Source organism: Anser cygnoides, chromosome Z, assembly GCF_040182565.1.
Source record: "Anser cygnoides isolate HZ-2024a breed goose chromosome Z, Taihu_goose_T2T_genome, whole genome shotgun sequence".
Taxonomy (NCBI): Eukaryota; Metazoa; Chordata; class Aves; order Anseriformes; family Anatidae; genus Anser; species Anser cygnoides.
Window position 1 is genome coordinate 16541480 of NC_089912.1, and position 25358 is coordinate 16566837.

Consider the following 25358-nt stretch of genomic DNA (forward strand, 5'->3'; position numbering starts at 1 on the left):
CGCTGCGATTGGCCGCGCTGCCCGCCAAGCACGGCTTCCGGGGCGGGGCGGCGCCGGCTCAAAAGCGGGCGGATGCGGGCCCGGCTCGGAACTTTCCAGAAGGGTCGGGAGAGGAGACGGGTGGTGGGCTCCGGCACCGCCGCCGGCACCAGGACCGGGACCCTGACCGGGACCCTGACCGGGGTCGGGGCCCGCCGGCACCATGGTGAAGGAGACGACGTACTACGACGTGCTGGGCGTGAAGCCCAACGCGTCGGCGGAGGAGCTGAAGAAGGCGTACCGCAAGCTGGCGCTGAAGTACCACCCCGACAAGAACCCCAACGAGGGCGAGAAGGTGGCGGGGGGCTGGGGGGGCTCTGGGGGGCAGCGCCGTGGCCGGGTGCCGTCGGGGCGGCTCGCTGAGGTGTGCGCTGTGTGTGTCCCGCAGTTCAAGCAGATCTCGCAGGCGTACGAGGTGCTGTCGGACCCGAAGAAGCGGGAGCTGTACGACAAAGGCGGCGAGCAGGCCATCAAGGAGGGCGGCTCGGGCTCGGGCTTCGGGTCCCCCATGGACATCTTCGACATGTTCTTCGGCGGCGGCGGGAGGATGCAGAGGGAGAGGCGAGGTAACGGCCACTGGGGGTTCTGGGGGGGGATATTCCAGTCGCAGCAAAGCTCCAAGTAACGGCAAAGCAAAGTTAGAGCAGGGACCTCAAAATCTGCCGGGACGCTGTGCCGCAGCCCTTTTAAAACCGGGGCGGAGCGGGCGCTTGGTTCACGTGCTGGTGGCTCGAACTGCTGAGCGTGATCTCGTGTTAACCGTCTAACCAGGTTCTGTGCGTGGAAAGCTTTTAGCTGAGCATAAACGGCGTGAGGCTGAATAAGAAATGGTAACGTGCCTTAAAACGATCTTTCAGTAACCTACTGTAGAAGTTAGCCTTTAAACGTTAATTTCTTCTTTAATTAGAAGTAACTATATATAAGTAAGATAGCCACATCATTTTCAGTCCGTGAGACTTTTGTTTTCTTGTGATGTTCGGTGGAATCGGTCTGAAGCTGCAGTAAAGCGCTCCTCAAAAATTAAAGTCCGGATGGGTCACGCCGGGCAAGAATAATGTGAATTAAACTGTTTCAGAGCAGTGCTGACCACAGCACTTCTTAAGTTTCGATCTCCGAGGTGGCAAAGAGTTGAAAAGAAAAGGCTTCATATCTAAATGTTACATTTTTGTATCAGAGTATCCCTAGTAAGCCAGGACTTGCTATGCTCCACAGAAAGAACTCTGCAGTTGCTAAAGTTGTGATCAATTCCCGACTGTTACTTGGTTCAGTTCCGAGAAGTTCCCTCGTGAGAGGAAAAAAAGTACCGAGCGGGGTTTCAGCAGTGCCTCACACTTCCTTGTAGCAGACAGAACTTCTTCCTTAGTCGCAGTTAAAATTGAAATCTTGCATCTGAGACTTAAATATACAACTTCATATTTTGTTTTATTTGTGCCTTCAGAGAGGGGCCTCTGGCTTAACCTAATAGAGAAGCATTACGGACAATGCCGTTAGAACTGTTACCTAATTATAATTGCAAATAGGTAATAGCAACTGACTAATACCAGCAACACAGCTAAACAAGATGCTAAAACTCAGAGTTGTTTTATTGTGATTTTTTTTGGGGGGGGGGGGTACTGTTACTTTGAGTCCAGACACTCAAATAAATACATATTTTCTTTTACAGGCAAAAATGTGGTCCATCAGCTATCAGTCAGTTTAGAGGATATGTATAATGGTGCAACTAGGAAACTTGCGCTGCAAAAGAACGTTATCTGTGACAAATGTGAAGGTAACCGTGAAGTTGAAACGATGTAGTCTTTGTTTCTAAAGCTGCAAAAGTAATTTCTGCTTCCTTGTTTCTTCTGGCAATGTGTAACCATCCATCTCTGATTCTCCTGCCAGGCCGTGGTGGTAAGAAGGGCGCGGTGGAGTGCTGTCCGAACTGCAGAGGAACAGGCATGCAAATCCGAATTCACCAGATCGGGCCGGGCATGGTGCAGCAAATCCAGTCCGTGTGCATGGAGTGCCAGGGGCATGGGGAGCGCATCAGCCCCAAGGACCGCTGTAAGAGCTGCACTGGCAGAAAAATTGTTAGAGAGAAGAAAATACTAGAAGTTCACATTGACAAAGGTGAGGTATCCTGCTAAGATGAAGCATCAAACTTGCTTGTACTCACACTGCCTTTGCAGCACTGAAATAAGAGCTTTAACAAGTAAGTACACAGTGTTGATTTGGTGAGTAACACTCTCGAATACATAATGAAGTAGCTTGTTGCTGTCTCCAAAACTAGGAGGTCTGTTTTTAGGGAAGGTGGATCACTTCTGTGTTAGCATCGTAATTTCTGTGCACTTAACTAAGAATGAATTCTGAAATGTGCTGTATTGTGATCAGTGAATTGTTTTTATTTAGGGCAGTTGTGTAAGAGCTGGTCTTGATCAGGTAATGGGAGGGACTTGGGACTAGTTAAAATCCATCACCTGTTGGTTGAGCTTCCCTGATGAGTTCCCCCTGAGTTTTTTGTGTGTAGGGAAACCCTGCAGACTCAGATCACTTCTACTGTGTTTCAGTGTGAAGGGGAACCAGGTCTGCTACAGTAACAGGGTGCCAAGACAGTGCTAAGCCCATAATGCTTAGAACCGTTGGCTGCATAACCCTGACAGCGCTGCTTAGCGCAGGTGCTCTTTGTGTGGCAAAATGCAATTCACAGTCCCTCACAGTGATGGGAGGATGCAGTGTTGAGTGACAAATACTTTCCTCTTGAGGAAGTTCCCCAAAAGGGAATGGGAGAAGTCTTGGAAGTAGCGCAGCTTGTAAAATAAGCCATGCTGACAAGCACATGGCTTGTACAGAAGATAATTTGTTGCAGATCTGTAACTACTTTACATGTGTGCATAACCACACCATACATACTGCCCAGCTTTATTTTTCCCTGGGAAAATCCTACGGTAATGTTAAACTTGAAGGTCAGGAGGGGCATATTACTGGCACTTTAAACAAGGAAACCATTGAAAATAGCTTTTTTCCCTCCATACAAAAGGACTGAGCTAGAATGAGGCAGGAAGGATTTGTGTATAGTGACTTTTGTGTAGGTGATATGGGTGTCTTAGATCATAGAATCATAGAACATCTGAGTTGGAAGGGACCCACAAGGATGATTGAGTCCAACTCCTGGGTCCCTAAAAGACCACCCAAAAAAAAAATCAGACTCAGTGTCTGAGAGCACTCTCCAAATGCTTCTTGAAGTCTGGCAGCTCAGTGCTCTGACCCCTGCCCTGGGGAGCCTGTCCCAGTGCCCGACCACCCTCTGGGTGCAGAACCTTTCCCTAACCCCCAGCCTGACCCTCCCCTGTCCCAGCTCCATGCCGTTCCCTCGGGTCCTGTCGCTGTCCCCAGAGAGCAGAGCTCAGCGCCTGCCCCTCCGCTCCCCTCGTGAGGGAGCTGCAGGCCGCCATGAGGCCTCCCCTCAGCCTGCTCTGCTCTGGGCTGAGCAAACCAAGGGACCTCAGCTGCTCCTCATACATCTTGCCTTCCAGACCCTTCACCATCTCGGTGGCCCTCCATTCCTAGGGAAAGTGATTCTTGCACCGTGCAGCCACTGAGATCATGTTCCGTTAGTCTCTCTGCCACATATATTTATAAAACTTCAGTTGATTGGTTATTCTCAAAATGAATTTTGTATGCACTGTTGTTTTTCTTTGTAGTGCTTGCTCATACAGTGTTGCCTTTAAAGATTTTTCTCTTGGCAGGTAGCTGTTTCAAACTACAGTTAGGCTGAATGATTTTGAGCTGTAGCTCAGGTTGGCAGCAGTAAGATCTGCTGGACGTGAGAGTTGATTTGAGGGGAGAAGTAATGTTGCAAGGGAATAAGTTCCTAATGCTCTAGTCTCAAGATTCAATGATCTCCCACTATCAGTTTGTGCCTATAAAAGTATTTCTTGTTGCTGCCTTTCAATTAAAAAGCTGGAAAATGTTTTTGCTTTTCTACAATAGGAATGAAGGATGGTCAGAAAATAACATTCCATGGTGAAGGGGACCAAGAGCCAGGACTAGAACCAGGGGATATTATTATTGTCTTGGATCAAAAAGACCACTCTGTATTTACAAGGTAAAAACTTTAGAAGTCCTTAGTGTTAACTCTTGATGTGCTTGTTCACATGCTTCCTTGGTTACTGCTGACTTCCTGGCTCCTGGAAATGTGAGCAGACAGGATCAGGTGGCTGGAAGTCACCTGTGAGTACTGATGTGTGCAGAAGCCCCGGTGCAGTTAGTCAGAGCCACGGCTTTGAGTGTCAGACAGTGCACGAGTGGTTACCTGGGACCTGAACTCAGAACTCTGATGGCTTATTCTTGTCCATCCTTCTGCCCGTGGTCTTCAGTTCCGGTGTCCTTAGATAACCCTTGATATTACTGGTCTTGCAGTGTTTTGCGGAGGCCGTGCTGCCTCTGGGACAACTGGAATGTTCCTCCTGTCCCTTCATAGTCTAAAATTAACTTTTCAGGCAAGTCTCATTCCAGAGACCTTTAAAATAGGGTGAGTGAAATAACTAAGTTCTTTAAATAGGCTTGAGGATTTCTTAGCTCTTGGACATGCAGTGCTTGTAGACATCACTTGTGCTGCCATACTGAAATCAGAATAGGTGACTAAAATGATTACTTTGTCCAGGTGCTTTGTGGTTTGTTTGTACGTTCATCAGAACCCATGGTGGCTGTAGACTGCTTACACTTCCCTAGTACCAGGCTGTCAGAAGGCAAGGCTAAGAAAATAACATATAGCTGGCTGATACACCAGAGAATGCATTAATCTACCTAAAAGGAAGGGATTAATTGTCCCAGCTCTTCTCTAGAATTGGGAAGGCGTGGTGAAGTGAAACTGAATGCAGATGAGCCTTACTGTATTTATTTCTTTTTAATAAACACTTCAGCACTTTGAATAGCTGGAGTTGATGAGTAACAGCTCTCAGCCTGGGTACTATTCCTATAATGCTGTCTTGAGATGCTGCATCAATATTCAACATTATTTAATTGCCCAGAATTTTCTATTCAAGCTTGTCCTTAGTAAGTCAATTAATAAAGTTAGGCTTGATCCTCTTATTGCTTCCCCCTTTCTGTGACTGTTTTTGATCGGTTCTTCCACAGACGGGATGAAGACCTTCTTCTGTCTATGGATATACAGCTGGTTGAAGCACTGTGTGGCTTTCAAAAGCCTATCACAACGCTGGATAACCGAACCATTATTATTACCTCCCATCCTGGTAAGCGTTGGCTTGCTTTCTGCCAGAAGTCCAAGCTGTAAGTTGGAAGGAACAGAAACAACCCATCCTGTTGTTGTGCAAGGGGTGTGCACTGGTACCAGGCTTTTTTTCCCTAGTCTTTGCAATACAATTCTTGAAACAAGGGATTTGGGATAGCAGTCAGCAGTGGTTTTCTCTTTGCGTGATACAGTAACAGACCTTACCTCATGGACATGCTTATATCCTGAGGGTACTTGACCTTAGAGTTGAAGGCCGTGGGTCTCTGAAAATGACTTTTTCAGCCTTGGAAGTGATGGAGCACTTAAGGTATTTGTAAGTATGCTTCCCAAAGGAAGCATAACAAGGCTACAAAAATGTAATGTAGATGTCAACCTGCTCTCCTACTCAGGAGTTACCAGGCAGTAAGTCCCTGTAAGACTGCTGCGTACCAGTGTAGCTGTCTAAAACAAAATGTAGAAGGCTACATAAATACTCAAGGGAGTTAAAACTAAAGCTGCTTCTGCTGCCTGTCAGAATTCTGTTCCTTTATTGCTTTTCTTGTTTTGTCCTTTCTTAGGCCAGGTTGTCAAGCATGGGGCTATTAAGTGTGTGTTGAATGAAGGCATGCCGATTTATCGCAGACCATATGAAAAAGGACGTCTTATCATCGAGTTCAGAGTAAGTGGGTCAATGTAATTCCAGGGTGCAGCTCAGCACTGCATGTCCATCCACCTAATGCTGGGAGCTCTGACAGCAAGCTCTGTGTGCCACCATTTTAGAGGAGATTCAACTGTGTCTATAATGTTAGATACTAAGTGCTGGGCTTAAGTCACCTGCGGTGTTGTAGCAGGTTTTGGCAGATCATTGACCAGTGGTTGGATGGGAAAAGGTAAGTTCAGGAACACTTGAGTAACTCCGGCTCTTGATGATTTCAGGTGAACTTCCCAGAGAGTGGCTTCCTCTCCTCAGATAAGCTGTCCTCACTTGAAAAACTGCTACCTATGAGGCAGGAAATAGAAGAAACTGAGGAAATGGAGCAAGTGGATTTAGTGGACTTTGATCCATCTCAGAAAAGAAAACATCACTATAATGGAGAAGTCTACGAAGATGATGAGCACCACCCTAGAGGTGGTGTTCAATGTCAGACATCATAAAAGGGCCAGTGAATAACTTGTGATGCTTGTTTTGTATGCATTAGTGGATGAGTGAAGGACTACAAGCGGTTCACCCTCACTTCCTGCTATTTGTTGTTATATCCAGCCATAGTTGTTTCTTAAAAGCATAAGGAAATAAACTAATGAAACTGACTTGGAAACTTGTATAAAGCTCCAGGATACAAGCTCAAACCAAGCTGATTGCACTTCACCCCTGCCTGTTGATCCAGAAAACTCCCCCACCTGCTTGTCTTTTATTTCAAGCCTTGTAATTCCTGTATGTGTGCAATTGCTGAGGCTTAGACTAAGATTATGTGGTGGTCTTTTTTTGGTATTCTAGATCTTATACTCTGATAAAGTATGCACAAGTACTTATAAGTCACAGTAAGATATAGTTAATCTTTGTACCTGTTAGGATAACATGTTAATGTTCTGGGCTTGCGCTGGGGATTATCAGTAGGGACTGGCTATAACACGGCCTGGTAACACATGAAGCTGACAAGGATGTGGTCAATCTTCACAAGCCCGTTAAAGCCACATGATCCATGACTTCTCTCAAGTTTCTGCACTTAAGGTCAAGTAGTCTTTATGCCAGCTTTGGTCTTGACCTTGGAGCTAGCTGTGAAGTTTTGTTCCCTTCATGCTGGCTGCTCTTTGGCTGCTGTTGTGCACGATACTGTGTATAGAGCCAGTGGTTGCTTGGCTGCTGCAGGAGCTTTGTCCACTACTGTGCATGAGTTAAAAAAAAAAACTTTTCTTAAAAAAAAAAAACCTGGAGTCTTATCACCCTGCTGGCATGTGAAGCTTGACTTTGCCCTTGATTACTGAAATTAGATTCGCTATAGGGTATGTCGTGGAAAGTAGTACTGTCCCTACTGGTGTTTATATGTGAGCCTGCAGAAAAAAGGAAACTTACTGTCAGTGAGTATCCCAACTGACACATCTAGGATGTTCTGAAATTAATGTATTGTGTGCATTATTTTAAGCTGACTCTTGAAAATTCTGTATGAATGTTCTAATTATTGTAGATGAAGCATTTCCAATATAATTACAAAATTGTTCATTGCCTCTTTTCTGAGACCAGATGTTGGTTTAAAGATACCACACCCCTCTTTTTAGGCAGCTATTCACAGAAAAATCGTAGCAAAAACCATCTTTCACAAAATATGCTGAGAAGACGGGTCTGGATTTAACCTCTAGCATGGTCTTGTTTTACCATCTGGCTTAGGACAGAGCTTATGTTTTTCATCATAACTTTGAAGCAAAAGTATTAAGAGAAAAGACATGAAGTGTTCCTTGAACCTCAGCTAGAGCTCCCTTTCAGGTACACACAGAATAGAGAACCTGTGTCTTGCCTACATTTTCCCCTTCCTTTGTCTCAGCAGGAATCAAATTCTGTAGGCGAAGTGTGTTTGTGAATTGCACTCATGAGCTCATTAGTCAGCTCTACCCATACATGTAGCCAGTAAGAGCCTTTGCTTTGTCAACGAGGGGAGTAGAACCTAATCCTGCTGCTGTCAAGAGACTTCTGCAGAACTGTCTCAAGCCTAAACTGCACAGTGATGTGTTAACTTGTTCTCAGATCCAGATCAACTCCTGGATCAAAAAAGCTAGAGCCTGACAAACGCAGTGCAGCACGTTGAGGATTACAACAGGATGTTGCTTTGCTTCAGATGGCTGTGAATTAAAAAAGTGGGAGGTGTCCCTGCCCAGGGCAGGGGGGTGGAATGGGGTGATCCTTAAGGCCCCTTCCAGCCTAAACCATTCTGTGATCCTACGTTGTACTCACCACCACCAAGGGACTCATTTGTGATGTGGTCAAAGGCAGCCTTGGCTGCAGTGATCACGAGGTGGGGGACTGATGGATGGGATGGGATCCCGGCAGGTGGGGAGAGGATAAAAAGCAAGTTCACAACCCTGGACTTCTTCAAGCGCATGCCTGGAAGAGTCCCACAGGTTTAAGCCCCAGCAGGGAGAGGGAACTGGTTAGTATTCAAGGATCACCTTTTCCATGCTTGAGGTTTAATCCAATGAATAGGAAGTTAGGAAGTCAGGGAAAAGGAAAAAAAAAAGCCTTTGGGAATGCCAGTCCTGGAGTTCAGGGCGGGGGGTGGGAAATGAGCAATGAAGCTGTACCCTCACAGGAAGCTGATAAAGTCACATAATATTTAAATAAGCATGACACGCAAGTACATGGGCCCTTATGATATGCACGCACAAGTGCTGAGGGAGCCACAGATGTTACTGCAAGGCCACGCGGTAATACTTGGTGGTGACTGGGAGAAGTGCCCAAAGACTGGAGGAAAGCAAATGTCACTCCTATCTTCAGGCAGGGTGAGGAGGAGGACCCGGGGAACTACTGGCCTGTTAGACTCACCTTCTTCATTAGGAAGGTGATGGAGCAGCTAATTCTGGAAACCAATTCCAGGCACATGAACGACTGGAGAATCATCAGCATAGATTCATGAAGCCGTGCCTGGCCACCTCGATAATCTTTCTGTGATGAAATGACTGGCCTGGTAGATGAGTGAATAGCAGAGGGTGATCTCTACCCGGACTTCAGCAAGGCCTCTGATGCTATCCACCACAAGACCCTCCAAGAGAAGCTGACGTATGGGCTGGCTGGGCAGAGAGTGAGATGTGTTGAAAATTGGCTCAATGGTTGGGCCCAGAGGATGGTGGCTAAGTGTAACAAAGGCTAGTTGGAAGCCAGTAACTAGTGTGACCAGGGATTGATATCTTTAAGGGGTTTAATATCTTCACAAAAGGCTAACAATGGGACAGCATACCCTCAGCAAGTTCGTGGATGACACGAAACTGTGAGGAACAGCAGATGTTGCCATCCAGACAGACCTCAACAGGGTAAAGAAATGTGCTGGCAGGAACCTCACGTTCCAGAAGGGGAAAGAGCCAAGTCCTGCACCCGAGGAACAACCCCAGGCAGCAACACGGGCTGGGGACTGTCCTAACTAGAAAGCAGCTTGGCAGACAAGGGCCCGGGAGGCCTGGTGGGTATCAAGATGAAAATCAGACAGCCGTGCTCAGACCACAGAGGTGTCTGTACTCCGGCTGCACAAGGCAAAGAATTCAGTAGTATTAGGAAAGGCTGAGAGAGCTGCAGCTGTTCAGCCTGGAGAAGAAAAGCAGGGGGTTGGGCCTGATGACCTCCAAAGGTCCCTTCCAACCACAGCCATTCTGTGAATAAAACTTGAAAGAACTCTTTGTTGTTTTGTTTACAAAGCTCCCATTTTTGGAAAGATGGGAAGAGCTTAACAAGTTTGCAACGGCACGTGCCAGCTCCTAGACATTTCTTGCCCAACAAAGCACAGGCAGTATCAGAGGAATTTGTTGCTACATAAGGAGCAATTTTAAAGGCTGACAAAATGAAACTGAGGAGGGCTTCAAACTGTTTGCATTATGAAACTCCCAGTTTCATGGCATGAACAGCATGCTATAAATAAAACATTGTTATGCTCCCTTAATGCCAGCTCCTTGTATCTTGCTCCACAGGTAGCTGAAGAATGCCCACATATGATTCCTACTCTACGCCAGAAATAGAGCACATAGCCACTTTTCTCCTCGAAGGCTTACCTAAAAGCTGGGCTGTTCCCCTGGACGTTCAGATCCGAGTTTCACTCAGCCTGCTTCCCATAAGCTGCCGTGATCCAGAAGGTCGCAGGGGCTATTTACTGCCATCCAGCGAACAGCTCCTGAAGCCCACATCATCGACAGGAACTGGAGATGAAGTAACTCTGCCTAAAAAGGACTTCAAAAATCATACAGACACTAGGCAGGAAGTGAAGAAAAGCAGTACTTGATCATTTATAATTGATTTTTAGTGTAATCTTCCCCATAAATCTCTGCAAAGTGTTTTCCTTCCGTATCTCAGACTGAACACAGGTGTTACCAAGCTGCCCCAAATCACAGGCAGGCCCCCTCACCCAAGCTCACGGTTCAAAATCCTGTGCAATATGCATTTAGATTCGCAGCAGCAGCCTGCCACCTCTGGAGATTGTTTAGTCTTTCTAACCCTTTGAGAATTTAGTTGCTGTATTAAACATTCGCAAAGGACCTGTTCCTTATGAGAAAATTTTCAGTGGAAATTATCAAACTGTCAGTTCTCAGCTGGTCTCTCTAAATCTTACTAAATCAAAATAGGGTCTGTTGTTTTTTTTTTTTTGGTTTTTGTTTTGTTTTGTTTTTGCAGATGGCGTGCTGGTAATGGTACCAGAGCAGGACTGTACCTGACAAGTGCAGGCACTTGAACAAACTATTACCCCCAATAATGTACTAAAAACAAGTTACACACACACTTGAAAAACAGTGCAAGAACCTAAGCTTCCTTATTTTTTGCTGAGGCAGCAGTAGCTCTTCCCCATATATTCTATAAGTACGGGTAGCTGCTTCCGCCAGTCCAACTGTAAGGACAGCTGGCTGCTTCCACCCAAGCAAGGCTGAAATCCATTGATCCCCACTTCAGGAAGATTAAATCACTATGATTTACCAAATCTGAACTGACCTGAGAGACTTTCATTACACAGCACTCCTGCCAAACATTTTGTGCCCATCTGTGTATCACTGAACTGGGTAACTCCAAGCAAAATGATTCAAAAACAAAGTAAGGCCCATGGGTGAACACCAAACAATTCTTCTTTAATGCTAACTAAAGCACTAAATGTTGCCTTGTTCAGGTAAAATGGCATAGTACCTGGCTGATTCTCCAGAGATAAAATATCTTCCTAGATGACATTAGAAAAAAAAAAAAAAGAACATTTTCAAGATTACCATTGTACTTTTGTGTCACGTGCCAGCAATTTTACAAATCACAGCTTCAGCCAAGGAGGTAAGTCTTACCATTACCCTTTCATAAACCCTTTCATCTTGGGTAGTTGAGGCAATAAACTCTAAAACTCATAAATAAAAAGAAATGCCAGATTTTCTCTCTTATATCCTAAAGCTAGAAAATGTATTTAAAATCTTTAGACATTCAGGATTCTGACAGACAGTCAGATTTGATACAACTATTTTTCTTCTAAAAAACAACGTAAGGTATCATTTACATTGAGGATTAGTAGTTCCGTGTAACCTGAAAGTGAAGTGAATCACAAGTTAGATAATATTGAAAATATTTTGTCAGGATCTTCTCCTTTACCAAAAGGTGTTAACTGTCAGATGGAGCTTGTCATATGTATTATTGCCAGAAGTTTCCAATACAACAGTGTATTTTCAGGCAGGAAAAATAATCACTTCTTACTATCTAAAAAATAACTTTATTGCCGTATCTAAGGAAGTAAAAAAACAATTTAGGAATTAAAACATTGCGGATAACACAGAATGAAATTCTAGAGTTGTAGTGAACAAACAATGCTTTATGAGAAATTATGCTAAAATTGTTCGCATTGCTTTAGACCAACAGGAGCACAGATCAGCCAAATACACAGGTCAGTGCCAAAAGGGTTTTGTCACTGGCTGACAACCAATAATCGCGCTAGGATCAAGCCCACCAGCTGAAAAAGACTGAGGTTACTTGAACTGGAACTAATTTATTGAGTCACAGAAAAGTTATTACTGTTTGAAAGAAAGCATTCTACAAGAGATGAAAACTAGAAGCGCAGCAGACTCAAATCTACATGCACATGTTCGTCCCATCATTATAGACAAAGCTTCCATTATAGCTACATCCTAGAAAAAAAAACTATAGTTGGATTTTAGAAGGTTCTGGTGATCATTCACAATGGTTTGCCCTAGCCAGGATCTCAGACAGAATCATCATCTGTTCCAAACTGAAGAGTCTAGAATCTTTTCAATCACAGAGCGGGACCTAAGCATCACTGTTACCATTAATTAGACCCATCTGAGTCTTCCATGCCCTTTTAAGAAGAGAGGAAGGTAAGCTGAAATTCAAGGTATTAATGTGCAACATTACCGCACTAAGAACTCGGCGTGTGCAAAACAGGCTTTTGCCTGTTTTAGAGCATTGATCCCCTGAGGCCTGTTTCAGTTAAAACTGGTTTGAAGACGTTATGCATTAGTAGGAAAAGAGCCCAGGTTATTCCTTTTAGCCTGGAAGCAGATGAAAACAAACAACAAAAAAATAATAATAATTAAAAAAAACTACCTCTCACTGCCACGCTAGGCAGATTTAGAGGGAAGTCCTGGGAAATGGGGAAGAAAAAATGTTTCATTCTGAGGAAGCTGTGTGACAATGCTTAATAGACATAACTGGAGAAAGTATAATGAAAAGATCAAACACAGCAAAACACAGTGGACTAGAAAAGCTTCTGCCTTCCCACTGTAGAAAGCGTAGCTTCATCTGCATTCCAGGAAAACTGTGCCTTCATCCCAGCTGTGAAGAAAACAGCCTTCGTATCCCACATCGTTCACTCAAAAAAAAAAAAAAAAGCATTTGACTATATTATAGGAAGCCAGTAGCCTGTTGTATGTATAGTTCGTATCTCATTCACTTTTATAAACAGCATAAGAAGAGTATACGCTTCGGGAGACAGAACAGCCACTCCCATAGGAGTTGGCTACTCTGGTAAAAATAAAAAGTATTTGAAATTAAGTGATGCTACACAACGAGCATAACTCTAGCTAACTTTAGACCAAGAATTAAAAATGATATCTTCTGGAAAACTGAACTGAAAATTGAACACATTATCGTACTCTGTGCACTTCAACCTTGTAAAAGCACAAACATCAACACCCTGCAGCCAACAGGCATACTTCATAGCTTAAAGTCAAATCAAGTTATGGCTTCCAGAGCTTGAGGAGGCCATCTTCACTGTAGGTGGCAATCAGGTTCTGGTGGGGGTGATGAGCAATGCCAATGACATCTTTTTCATGAACCTAGAGAAAAAGCAGAAAGAACCATCAGGATAGTTTTCCTTTCACAGTGACGCAAGCCAAATATTATCTTCCCTTCAGTACTTGAAGGGGTCTTAACACGCTTTGTGCATACAGCAAAAGCAGAGAAATATAACCCCAGCAGTATTAAGTTTCAATTTTTGTGACACAGCAGTTACTTTTTATTGGGGGAGAGAGACAGTTTTGTCACCTACACCAACTGAAATCCACTATATTGAAATACTCCCCATTAAATTTAGACATTCAAGCTGGCACCTCTCTTTAGTTTAATCCAAGACAAATTTAAGCCTGACAGTTATAAATCTGACGGCTTGGTCAGATTCTCCACTAGCTGCAGCCTAGGTTAAAATGTGCTCTAGTTCATGTAGTAGTTTCAGCCAAGAATTCCTGTCTTGGTGACAAACATTATCAGAACTTCTAAGATTAAAATGGTTCTAAGAAAAAGTCTGAGCACATTCCACGGCCAAGTGTTCCACGTTTTGGAACATAAAAGGAACACGGTTTTTTTTACCAATCAGGGCTGCTGGAAATGAAAGCCCCATTGGTACAAAACTTCTCCTTACAGACCTCATAAAAAACAAACATTTAGAACATCCCTGTTTAAAGCTCTGCAACAGCTGCAGCTAAGAACTTACTGTCAGAGTTCTCTCCAGCTTGCCGGTCACTGTGCTAAAGCAGTAGAGCACAAAATCTTCACCAACGCAGTAGATCCATTCACCACGAGGTGAAAGTGCACAGCAGACAAAGTCACCACCTTCTCTCTTACCAGAGCTAAAACTTCTTACAATCTGTAGAAGAACACCCCCCAGAAAACATTTCACGGGATTAAAGTGTGCACATAATCACTATCTTCAGGGTAAAAAATATTTAAGCAGTACTAGGCCTGTTTAGAAAAGAGGATCTCTCCATATCTATACTTACTTTCTGCAACACGAGATATTCTAGAAAACTTCATAGAATTTGAAGTTTATAGTTCTATAGAATATCTATAAAAATTTATATATATATATATAATAAAAATTCCATAAAGAGTAATTGCCATGACAGTGAACTGGAGAAATCAAGTTTAAGCCCAGGCTAGCTAATTAACTAGATTATTAACTAGGTTTCTGACATTCTTAAAACGACAGAGGGACTTGAAAGGACACCAGTAAGATCACATACTTGACCCTGCATGTTCATAATAACGACTGTATTCGATCTGTTGCAAACCACAAAGTGTTCTGGGTTTTTAGGCAGCAGAATGACACTGTTCACAGTGATGTCTGTCCCAGCAGTGCTGCCTAGAGACTTGAAGGTGTTTGAGCACTCTGTCGTCTTCACATTCCAAACCTAGAACAAAGAACAAAATTAGCTTTATAGAAAAGAGTAAACAAAATTGACTGGTTTTGGAGATAACTCATGATATAGGATTCAGATATTTTTTTTTAAGACTCCCAAAGTGAAATATGAATAGAAGCATACTGTAAAAAAAATAAAATTACCAGATCTGTTCTGAACACCACGTGGACACCATGAATAACTGCAGTATGACTGACCTGAAAGTGAATTTCCACTACCCAAATTCAGCCTGGCACCCTTTCATTAAGCATTTGCCCTTACGGGAGAGTCCACATCTGCTTTATGGTTTTAGCTGGCATCTGCAAATATGTGTGTAGCCCCTGTACGTACAATCTCATTACACAAGACAGACATGAAAATGTGCTGAAAAAGCAAAGCTACTCTGCTATCAGTGTGAATGATACCCCACCTTAGCTGCTTCACATACAATAGGTATCTGTTCCTGCCGTTTAAAACAGGAAGTGAAATTGCTTGTTTAACGTTCAAAATGAAGCGTAACTCACCATCTGTGGAATATTTTTGCAGTTTACGTACTAGTACAATCAAAATGGGAGATAACACCTTCTTACACTATTCCTGTTATTAGGAGCAGTCTGGCAAAGAGAGCAAGTTTGAAGTAATGCCCCACTTAATATGAACAAGATCTATCACACACCCCTTTTCCCCTATCTATAAACTATCTCCCTTTACTCAGCCCCACACACTCCATAATGTAGCTGTTTCTATATTTTTTTTTTGGGGTAATTAGGGCACTGTACAGAACAATAGTTTACTACTCCTAACCATTACACAGCATAGTTATGGTCTTTGCTGAGACTAGAAGCCAAAACTTCTTCAAAACTTCTACAATCAGTTTCATTGACACTCCTTTATACAGCAAAGGACTCCTAAGCACCAAGAAATAAGCAGGTGTCCAACAGAGTAAGCAAGAAAATATCGTTATTTCAGACAGGAAAATTCCCACATTCTAGGAAGAGAGGTGTCACAGACAATTCCATTTCTAGAATAAAGCAGTAACCAGCAGGTAACTATGCACTTATGCTCTCCTTTCATAAACACAGCAGAAAGGAGCTCGGCAGCAGTCTCTGAGGGGACTATGAACCATCATCGGTTCTCATTTGCAGCAAGCTACAGCAAACAGCACAAGCAGTAAGACATGTTATTAAAAAAAAAAAAACAAAAAAAACCTTCTACAAGGTCTGCAGTAGTTGTTAACACACCACCTAGAACACGCAAACAGTTTGAATGTGTTACTTACAAAGGGTAAGCACTATCTTACCTTCACGGTGCCATCAGAGGATGCACTGATAATATAGTGACCATCCTGCGTAAAAGTAGCTTCATTGACGAAAGAGGAGTGACCACGGAATTCCTTTAAAGTTTTGCCAGATTTTAAACCGTGAATCCTGTCACACAATAGAGGTCACAACTGAGTGAGCAGCTGAAGTAGTCTGAAACACCCCTTGGCTTCACTGTATTTTAAATCTGAGCTACCTTTTAACAAGGAACAATAGGAAGTGCTAAATCTCCAAACCATAATTCTTTACCACAACCCCCTTTCATCAAAGGCCGTACATGTTTTTGTAAAGAGCTTAGAGAAATGCCATCAACTTTCAGCTTCAAGGAGCCGTAATATATTCCACACATACTAGAAGGCAGGACTATGAATGAAAAGTTATGATGCTGACAAAACAAAAGTTACAGAAAGATTTAAGTTTTAAAGTGACCTCTGGAGGTCTCTCACTCAGACTCCTCAAAGCCAAGCTGACCTTTAAGTGAGGTCAGTTTGCTCTGGGCCTTGAGCAAGGCCTTGGCCAGTTAAGAAAATCTCCACAGATGCAGATTTTCTCTGGGATCTACCCCAGGACTGTGTGAAACTCACAATTTTTCTGTGAAAAACTACACCCAAGAAGAGTTCTCTCTTTTGCAGCCTGTTCCCATTGCCTCTTACCTTTTTTGCTGTCCAAATTCATGATGTATGTGCTTAGTTATTTATGAGAAATTGATATTGCCAATCTATTTAACCCCTAAATTACAATACCCACCGTCTATAGAAATAGAGTTTTCAAGCAGAAGTTTGAATCTTTGACAATAAAATTCCTTATTTTGTTTGAAGTTTGCTGGCATTGATTCAACATCCATCCTTACACAATCTTGATTAAAACGCTTATGCTATAGTTCACCTATACTAGGATTTAAGCGGATTAATATTTCTCGTTGTTTTGTTGTGCCTGTTCACTGTCAAGTTGCTTCCAGATCTGTAACAGTACCTTTCTTCCATCTACAGCAGTACCATTAGGGTTTACAGCACAGACAAGAGGCTAAAACTATTAAATGTTACAAAACCTCATTAAATTCAATGTTAAACGTATAGAGTTTTCAAGCACTGGATCAATCTAATTCATATTATAAGTCCTATATCCTGTAATTCAGGTTTGAGAGACACAGATGAGGAGACTGGAAACCTTGACAACCTGGACAGATGGACAAAGAAAAACCCTGTGATGCTGAAAATTGATAAATGCAAAGCGCAGAACAATCTCAGGCTTCCGAATTGACTGAGGACTGACTGGCCGACGAGGAAGTCTTCAGAAAGAGACCCGGCACTCCTTGTGAAGAACAAACTGAAAGCCATCAGCATGCTGTGGCGGTGAGGAGACCCAGCCACACACCAGGATGCATTAGGAGAGCCACAGTCTGCAGATTAAGGCTCCTCCTTATCTGGCAGAGGTGAGGCCACCTCTGGAGTGCCGTGTCCAGTGTAGGACCTCTGCTATAAAAGGAGATGGACAGGCTGGAGAATCCAGGGGCCAGAACGCTCGGCAGAATCACAGAATGGTTGAGGTTGGAACGGACCTCCAGAGATCACCTATTTCAACACCCCTGCTCAAGCTGGGTCACCCAGAGCATGTTACACATCCAGGCAGGTTTTGAGTATCTCCACAGAAGGAGACTCCACAACCTCTCTGGGCAGTCTGTCCCAGTGCTCTTTCACTCAAGCTGTAAAAAAGTTCTTCCTCACATGGCAATGAAACCTCCTGTGGTTCAATTTATATCCATTACCCCTTGTCCTGTCACTGGCCACCACTGAGAAGATTTGGGCCCCATCCTCTTTACATTGTGCCCTCAGGTATTTACAGAGGTTGAAAAGATCCCCTCTCAATCTCCTCTTCTCTAGGCTAAATGAACGAGGAGAGGCTGAGAGGGCTGGGCATGAAAGTTCAGGGGCATCTGACAGCTGTCCTCCATGCAGGCAAAAGATATGGCAACAAATATTATTAAGTATAACTCAGAATAATTCCAAAGAAGAAAAATAACTGAATTAGACAAAACTGATCTAAGCTGCTTTCAACAGAAACAAAGTGACTGTGTATCAACAAAAGAGTTTTGTTGCCAACGAAATCTACCCAGCAGTGGCCAAATTCTACTCAGCAACAAGAACAGCAAAGAAGACACCAGATAGGTGCAGGAGCAGATTTACTCTGTGGTTTGGACAAGAAAGGAAAATCTCCCATGCCCAACACTGGAGCTGCAGAGACAACATTGATAAATGGGAATTATCTTTTGGGAGTGAAATGATTCTGTCTCTATAGCTCTTTTTCATCACTGAAGTTTTATTATCTTGTAATGGCAAACACATAAACCATCTGGCCACATGATTCTCCTGTAACAGAGATTCCAAGACTGCTGTACATGTCAGAGAATCACAAGATAACTTAAGTTGGAAGGAACCTCGGGAAAAATACATTCTAACGCTCTCCTCAAAGTCATGTCAACTTTCTAGTCCAATCAGGTCTCAACAAGGGTTGAGATCCCGCCCGACCTTATCCAACTCTCTCCACATTGTCCAAGCACTACTTTTTTCAAAAAAAAAAAAAAGTGTTTCCATATATACAATCTGAATTTCCCTTTCTGTTGTTTGCCCTTTTTAAGAACCGTGCACTTCTGAGAAAAGCCTGGCGTCATCTTATCTATGACTAGTTCTAGATAACACAGCTAGGCGCCCCTCTCAGCCTTCTCTTTTCCAGGTTGATCAGGGCCAGTTCTCAGCCTTTCCTTGCGCATCATGTGCTTTTGGCAAGACTCTCAGACAAAAAACTAGCAAGCTAAAGCACCAGAAAGGCTGTACTGGTTCTTCCAGATATAAATTCCAACTCCTGCCCTTGCAGCTCTCGGGGTCCATCAGCCTGGCTCTCTTACAGGACTGGATCTCTGCTATTCCATGTCAGACTGCTGGGAAGAAAAGACGCCCAGAAAACATTTTATTTGGGTCCTCCTTCCTCTTGTTCCCATTCCAAAAGGAGGCCTCTGGATCCAAAAGAGATAAGGGGGATGGATCTAAGGGCCTGAACTATTTACTTGAGGATAACATGGATTCAGGCTGTAAACTGGGACAAGAATCTTTTTAGGATGAGGACGGGTATTGCACGACTGAGACAGAGAGCAGGAAAAATTACCGTCCCTGACTGCACTGGGATGCACCTTATCTTCCCTCATGCACATGCACCTCATGGAGACACACACACACTCATTCACAGACCAAGAGTACTGCCAGTTGAGATTCCCAAGTATTCCCAACACTTTGGGAAATTTTACTCTCTTCAGCAACTATGAGGGAAAGCAGAGAAGATGCAGCAAAAGACTTAAAGGTGGTCTCAGAGGATTTCTTTAAGTAGCAGAAAAAGAAGAGCCCATTGTACTGCTGAATGAAGAAAAATAATCTGGACGGAACCAACTATTTTCACTTCTTTCAGAGCTAATGAGTGTTTGTGATTAGGCCATTTAGGTCATTTCAAAAAAAAAACATTATCGTGTTATTATCCTTGGATCTTTCTTACTCTAAGCTTAGTACAAAAATTGTTATATTTGAAGGCTGACACAATAGTTTCTTAGCCTAGGAATCTCCCAGAAGGAAACACTCAAGGTCAGTTTAAACACCAATAGAGCAGATGAAATACTCTGTTCCTGAGGCTGGAAAAAAGCCTTCAAGACCAGGTTGGATGATGCCCTGAGCAACCTGATCTAGTGGGTGGCGTCCCTGGCTATAGCACGGGGGCTGGAACTAGGTGATCTTTAAGGTCCCTTCCAACCCAAGCCATTCTATGATTCATTCTATGACTCTATGATAAAACAAGTTAAAGAAAGTGAAAGATCAAACTTTCAAACTGTTTCTCTCCAACTCTCAGCAATAAGCTCTCCTATTAGTAGTAAAACTCAATGCAAAAGGATCAAACTCCAGATCAAAGTTTAACTCCCTGATGTGAACACTATTTTCTTTTCTCCTGAACCATATGTGACACCTCCTCAATTTACCTGATTGTCTGATCAAAAGACGCACTAAGAATTTGGCTGCTGTCTTTAGAGAAACTGAGGCACGTAACACCTTTACTGTGTGCTCGTTCAAACCTTCTCAGGCACTGACCGCTCTGGATTTTCCACACCTGAAAAAGAAACAGCAAATAAAATAGAGGTGGTTACTTTGTTATGAGATCTGACACATCAGACCTCACTATGTATCTGTTTCAGGGCCATGATAAACTTACTTTGTTACCCTGTACAACAGAAATGTTACTGCAATGTTAAATGAATCTTTCTGGTCACCAGCCCTTCCAACACAGGGTTTTACAAAAAGATTCCTACCTTGATCTTTCCATCTTGTGCTCCGGTTGCTAGCATTTCTGTATCTCTGCTGAAGCACATGCACAACACTGCATCATCCATCATCATAAAATTATCTTGTGCCTGGTATTTCAGATCCTAAACGAAAGCAGAGAACACACCAGTCAAGACAGTGAATTACATGAAATTTAACTTAATTTTAGGCCAAGGTACTAGCAGTTTTAACTTCAGCTATATTTTATAGCCTATCATCAAGCAGATCTCACAGTCATAAAAACAGGGAAGTGCTGTTGTCACTGCTTTATAGGCAACGACATGGAAAGGGGGTAGTGGTGGTGAGGGCGTTATTGCAGACGGAAGTTCATGACAGAACAGAGAATTAAGCACATCTCAAGATTCCAGACCAACACTTGAATCACAAAGGAAGACATCCTTCAGTCTCTGAGAAATGAAGACAAACATGCAGACTAACCTGAAAGAATAAATCCATGTACTCTGGCCACCATCCATTTGGCACAAGAAGCAACTTACCTTCCTAATCTTTCCAGTAGTGAAGTTCCATACTTCAATGAAACCATCCACAGAGCCAGTGACCAGATACTGACCATCTGGTGAAAACCGAGCACATTCCACATGTGACTTCTGCCCAAACTGTTTTACAGAAGAATAGAAATTTAGCTTAGCAAGAAACCTAAATTAAAATAAGCTATTCACATTGAAACAAAACTGTAGCCTCATTCTGGCAACAACAAAAAAAAAAAACAATGCTTCCTTAGAGACACACATTCACATATTTAATATTAAGGTACCAAAAAAACCTGTCAGTACCTACTTACACAAATAAAAAAACAAACATGCATTTTGATTTGGTAATATCTCTTGAGCTTAAGCCAAACACTTGTTGCTTGCAGAAGCAGCAGGGCTGGTTGGCTTGTTCTTCCTCAGTGAACTGCGAATGGTAACAAACGCCTTCCCAGTACTCAATATGTGTATCATTGCATATGTATCCTTGGCAGCTTTTGGAGACTTCCAAAGTAGTACAAGTTGCTTCACTTGGAATGATGTTTCCCTAATGAAATTTTCACAGAGAATGTTCGGTACTTTGTTTTTTATACTTCACTTTTCCACTTTTGTGGAAAAAGGAACAGAAGTGAACACGACAACCAAATATAAAAAATGTTTTTGCTCAATACAGAAGTTGAAGACCAGTGCTGGAAAAGAAAACAAGTTCTAATAAAGCATTAGCAAGCTGCCACTGAACAACTTCTAAAAAACAGTACCTTCTGTTCACTGTGAGAACTAGTAGAGATACTACGGTGAACTGAAATTTCTCACCGCACAGAACTGCATGGTGAAGCTGAAAACCCTCACAGGAGGAAACTGCCTATTCCACACTAAGTGCTGCAGGAGAACTGTCCTTACAGCACACTTTTCTTTCTCTTCTGAAATTTGCACGGCAAAATCCTTAAGAAGACGATACTGAATCCATTAGTACACATGATAGAGTTCAAGATCATATCTTCAGTCTTTCATTGAAATTTTGTGCAAGCATATTAGCTTAAGACACTTCTGGAAGGTATTTCCCTCCAGAAACAAAGACGAGGACTAAGGAAATCACTTCTTAAGGATGACTGATTCTGAACTGTGAAGTCAAAGAAACTCTTAATACATTAATCATATCCACAAGTATTACAAGCACCCAGTCCTGTTAAGGGACCTCATTTCGGGCTCTCAGGGAAAGACTCTTGATGTGACAAAGCATGGACAAGAAGGGGAGAGGGGAAGAAAGGAAGAGATACTACTTAACAGAAGAATTCAGAATTCATTTACTTTTAGATTCCAAAGTAAAGCACAGGAAAGAAGAAACAGTGGTAATAGACACACAGAGCAAATAAAACATCACCTTAATATGCCTGCTCAGCTGTGTGGGGAACTTCTCTTCTTCTACATCTTTCACAGCTGCTTTGCCTCTGAACAAGTCAATCGTCATACCAGGAGGAAGCAGGCCCTGATGCTGTTGCCACTTCAGCGCCTTTTCAGGAGTTGAAAGCAATACTTTCAGTTTATCAGTTAATATCTATCTTCCTTATCAAAACTTTGTTACAATAAGCGCGATACAGCACTGTTTTCTTGTACCCTCAGGAACTGTTACACCTGCAGTCTGAGGGAAGTACACTGCGAGAATTTACTCAAGACCAGAGCAAACAAGTGTTATCAAGATTATGCTTCCCAAGACATGACCACAAAAGAAGAGGATGCTATCCCCAAATGTTTTTGAAGGTGTGAATGACGTCACACCCACCCTTCTCAGATCATCAGTATGCAGTATATAGTACATGAATAGTGTGATGAGTTTGATCTTTTGTTCATTTAAACTGCCTGACCTGTTGTTTATTTGCCTAGAACTTCATAAATTAAAATTAAAAGCGGCCACTAAGCCTTCTTGTAACACGTAGATGAACTTTGTTCAAAAGACAGAATCTTACACAAACCCTTTAGGAAACAGCTACCTTCAGTCAGGATCCGCAAGTTATGCCAAGAGAATTTAACTGGCATACTTACAAGCTTAAAAACTAAGATTCAAGCCACAAAACAACAAAATACATGAAATACTGTCTACGTAAACTATAAATGGAAGTAGTTTAAGAATCAGAAGAGAGTCATAAGTACAACAGCAAAAATACTGTGTGTTAATACTTGTTTTGAAAAAATATCTTCTCTGTACAATGAGCTCATGAACTCTATGGGACGAAATCTAATGCTGGAGTGCTGATTTTTGCTGCAACTGATAAATCCTTGCCACACAGAAAAAAGGTCACTTAACTATTCTACTTGCAAATGTACAACATTTAAGCTCTGTTTTTATAGAAATGGAAAATTAACTACAACGTCATTAATTCTATATGGTGAAGATCTACAGAAAATAAGAGCGCTACTAATTGATTTTTTTTTCCAAGAATTACCTGCCCCAGCAATGCCATAAGACGAGATGGAGGTACCACGCTGACTTCTCCAGCTAAAGCTTGTGCAATAGCAGCTCTCCGCTTTTCTTTGCTGCTTCCGTCAGGGTATGCCTAGGGATAAGTTATCTTTATGAAGTAAATTCTCTAAAATGTTTCTCATAAAACTTTTAAAGTGCTCTCATCCGAATCCCCTTCCAGATTCATTTTCTATTAGGCCCTTCAAAACAGCCCATCTCTATCTTCAACCCTTCAGATATTGCAGACATGCTTTCATTAAGAATTTCAGTTTTTCATAATCAGATAAATCCTTACTATTGCTATTATACAACAGCAGCTTTGTAAACGAAGTAAACATTTTCTTCTGCACACATAAGACAGGGAAAGTGAGGTAGATGTCAAATGATGAGCAAAACATCATCCTGTGGCAGGACAGAGGTGTAACTCCCTAAAATCCCACCTTCAATATACTTCAAAATTACTGTTCTGTTGCCTTGTGGTCAGGAACTACCCGTTATTTCCCAGACATTTTGTAAGACACCTAAAACTGTCAAGCTGCATGTTCTTGCTCCCAGAGGGAAAAGATGCCGTAAGCCCTTGACAACTTAGAGCAAGGCTAGGAAGTCACACAAGACAGCATGGTGTCACAAGGTATGCAGTAAGCATGTAACCTACCTCACGAGGATCAAAGTAAGACCTGGCCAGAAGGTTTTCCAGGTGGATGTACCGCTCTGGCTGGGTCTGCTTCAGCATGATCATGGGATCCGTCTGCCTCAGCAGGGAGCGGGCAGCACCCAGCTCCCGCAGCTCGATCAGCTCCAGCACAACCTGCAGCGGGGCAACAAGCACGGGGTGAGCTCAGGACAGCGTGGTGTACCTCCACAGGGCCCCGTGGCGGCACCTGCTCTGCCTCACCTGCTCGTAGAGGTCAATGAGGGTCTTGTCAGGCAGCTTCAGAGACTGTATGGCCTGCAGCACCGTGTCCCAGTGCCCGCTGTTGATGTCAGCCACAAAGCTCTCGATGCTGTCCACGGTGTTGAGCGACACGGTGGTCTCCTCCTGCAGCGTGGCGAGGGCGCGGTGCAGGCTGTTCTCCTTCAGGTACTGCATGATCAGGCGGATCACACTGCCGGGGGAACGCGCACCATCAATGGCGGGTGGGGGGGAGGGGGATCGACCAAGGGACTCCCGCACCTCTCCAGGGCCACACCCCCGACCCCGTGCCCCCCCAGGACCCCCTCAGAGCCTTTCAGGGCCCCCTCAGAGCCCCCTCAGAGCCTTTCAGGGCCCCCTCAGAGCCCCCTCAGAGCCTTTCAGGGCCCCCTCAGGGCCTTTCAGGACCTCCTCAGGGCCCTTCAGGGCACCCCCAGGACCCACTCAGAGCCCCTCAGGGCCCCCCCAGGACCCCCCCAGGACCCCTTCAGGGCCCCCCCGCCGCCCCCCGGCCCGGCCGCACGCACTCGGAGGACTCGATCTCGATCGACATCTTTGCTCCTCCGCCGCCACCGGAAGCCCCGCGCCGCCTACGTCGCTTCCGGCCTCGCGCGACGTCGCTTCCGCCAGGCCCCTCCGCCGCCGCTGCTGCCGCCTCCGCGGGACGGCGCCTTACCACGTGACGGGGGAGCGGGGGGGGGGGGGGGGAGGGAGGGAGCGGCGTCACGTGACGGAGGCAGGGCGGTGTCTCCTGGCAACGGCGGCGGGGGGCGCGCGCCCCCTGGCGGCCCGTCATGGCGGGTGGGGTGGGAGGGGGTGATGGGGGGGCAGTGCTGTGGAATAAAAGTTGGTGTGTTGGGTCTGCTGCTGGTGGTGGTGTCTTATTTTTTCTTGCCCCTCAAAGCATAACTTGGTGCACAGAGCAAGCACCCAGGGAAGCGTGCTCGAAGTTACGCTGCCCATTGGTGTCCCATGGCCGCCTGCTCCTCACACACAGCCTTGTGCGGCCATTTCAACACCCAAGCACAAAACTCCGCTCTCACTCAGGGGAGACCTCATTGCTCTCTGCAGCCACCTGAAAGGAAGCTGTGGGGAGCTGGGGTGAGCCTCTTCTCACACATAACTAGTGACAGGACTAGAGGGAATGGCCTCAAGTTGTGCCAGGGGAGGTTCAGGTTGGAAATGAGGAGACATTTCTTCTCAGAAAGAGCAGTCAGGCATTGGGATGGGTTGCC

At 44.0% G+C, this 25358-nt stretch overlaps 2 protein-coding genes across 2 annotated transcripts; one reads left to right on the forward strand and one right to left on the reverse strand.

Moving 5' to 3' along the window:
* The first annotated feature begins 59 nt into the window (after window positions 1–59).
* On the forward strand, window positions 60–7462 carry DNAJA1 (DnaJ heat shock protein family (Hsp40) member A1). The gene is made up of 8 exons (XM_048051774.2): window positions 60–334; window positions 428–605; window positions 1703–1807; window positions 1921–2148; window positions 4009–4123; window positions 5155–5270; window positions 5827–5927; window positions 6185–7462. Exons 1-8 carry the CDS (start codon window positions 203–205, stop codon window positions 6401–6403), a joined length of 1194 nt encoding a protein of 397 aa, XP_047907731.2. The 5' UTR covers window positions 60–202; the 3' UTR covers window positions 6404–7462.
* SMU1 (SMU1 DNA replication regulator and spliceosomal factor) lies at window positions 7164–24801 on the reverse strand. The gene is made up of 12 exons (XM_066988682.1): window positions 24651–24801; window positions 24106–24316; window positions 23866–24018; window positions 23194–23304; window positions 22134–22262; window positions 20762–20881; window positions 20252–20368; window positions 19925–20052; window positions 15891–16017; window positions 14435–14602; window positions 13906–14058; window positions 7164–13252 (listed from the first exon to the last, which is right to left on the reverse strand). Exons 1-12 carry the CDS (start codon window positions 24674–24676, stop codon window positions 13154–13156), a joined length of 1542 nt encoding a protein of 513 aa, XP_066844783.1. The 5' UTR covers window positions 24677–24801; the 3' UTR covers window positions 7164–13153.
* Window positions 24802–25358: the final 557 nt, after the last annotated feature.

What these genes read in the sequence shown, in the direction of transcription:
- SMU1 (XM_066988682.1), bottom strand. Translation starts at nt 24,676, where the DNA reads ATGTCGATCGAGATCGAGTCCTCCGA. An exon ending in TCATTGACCTCTACGAGCAG is followed by an intron (nt 24,019 to 24,105) that starts GTGAGGCAGAGC and finishes GCCCCGCTGCAG; the next exon opens with GTTGTGCTGGAGCTGATCGA. An exon ending in AGCTGGAGAGAACTCTGACA is followed by an intron (nt 13,253 to 13,905) that starts GTAAGTTCTTAG and finishes CTTTTTCTCTAG; the next exon opens with GTTCATGAAAAAGATGTCAT.
- DNAJA1 (XM_048051774.2), top strand. Translation starts at nt 203, where the DNA reads ATGGTGAAGGAGACGACGTACTACGACGTGCTGGGCGTGAAGCCCAAC. An exon ending in AGAAGTTCACATTGACAAAG is followed by an intron (nt 2,149 to 4,008) that starts GTGAGGTATCCT and finishes TTTCTACAATAG; the next exon opens with GAATGAAGGATGGTCAGAAA. An exon ending in TATTATTACCTCCCATCCTG is followed by an intron (nt 5,271 to 5,826) that starts GTAAGCGTTGGC and finishes GTCCTTTCTTAG; the next exon opens with GCCAGGTTGTCAAGCATGGG.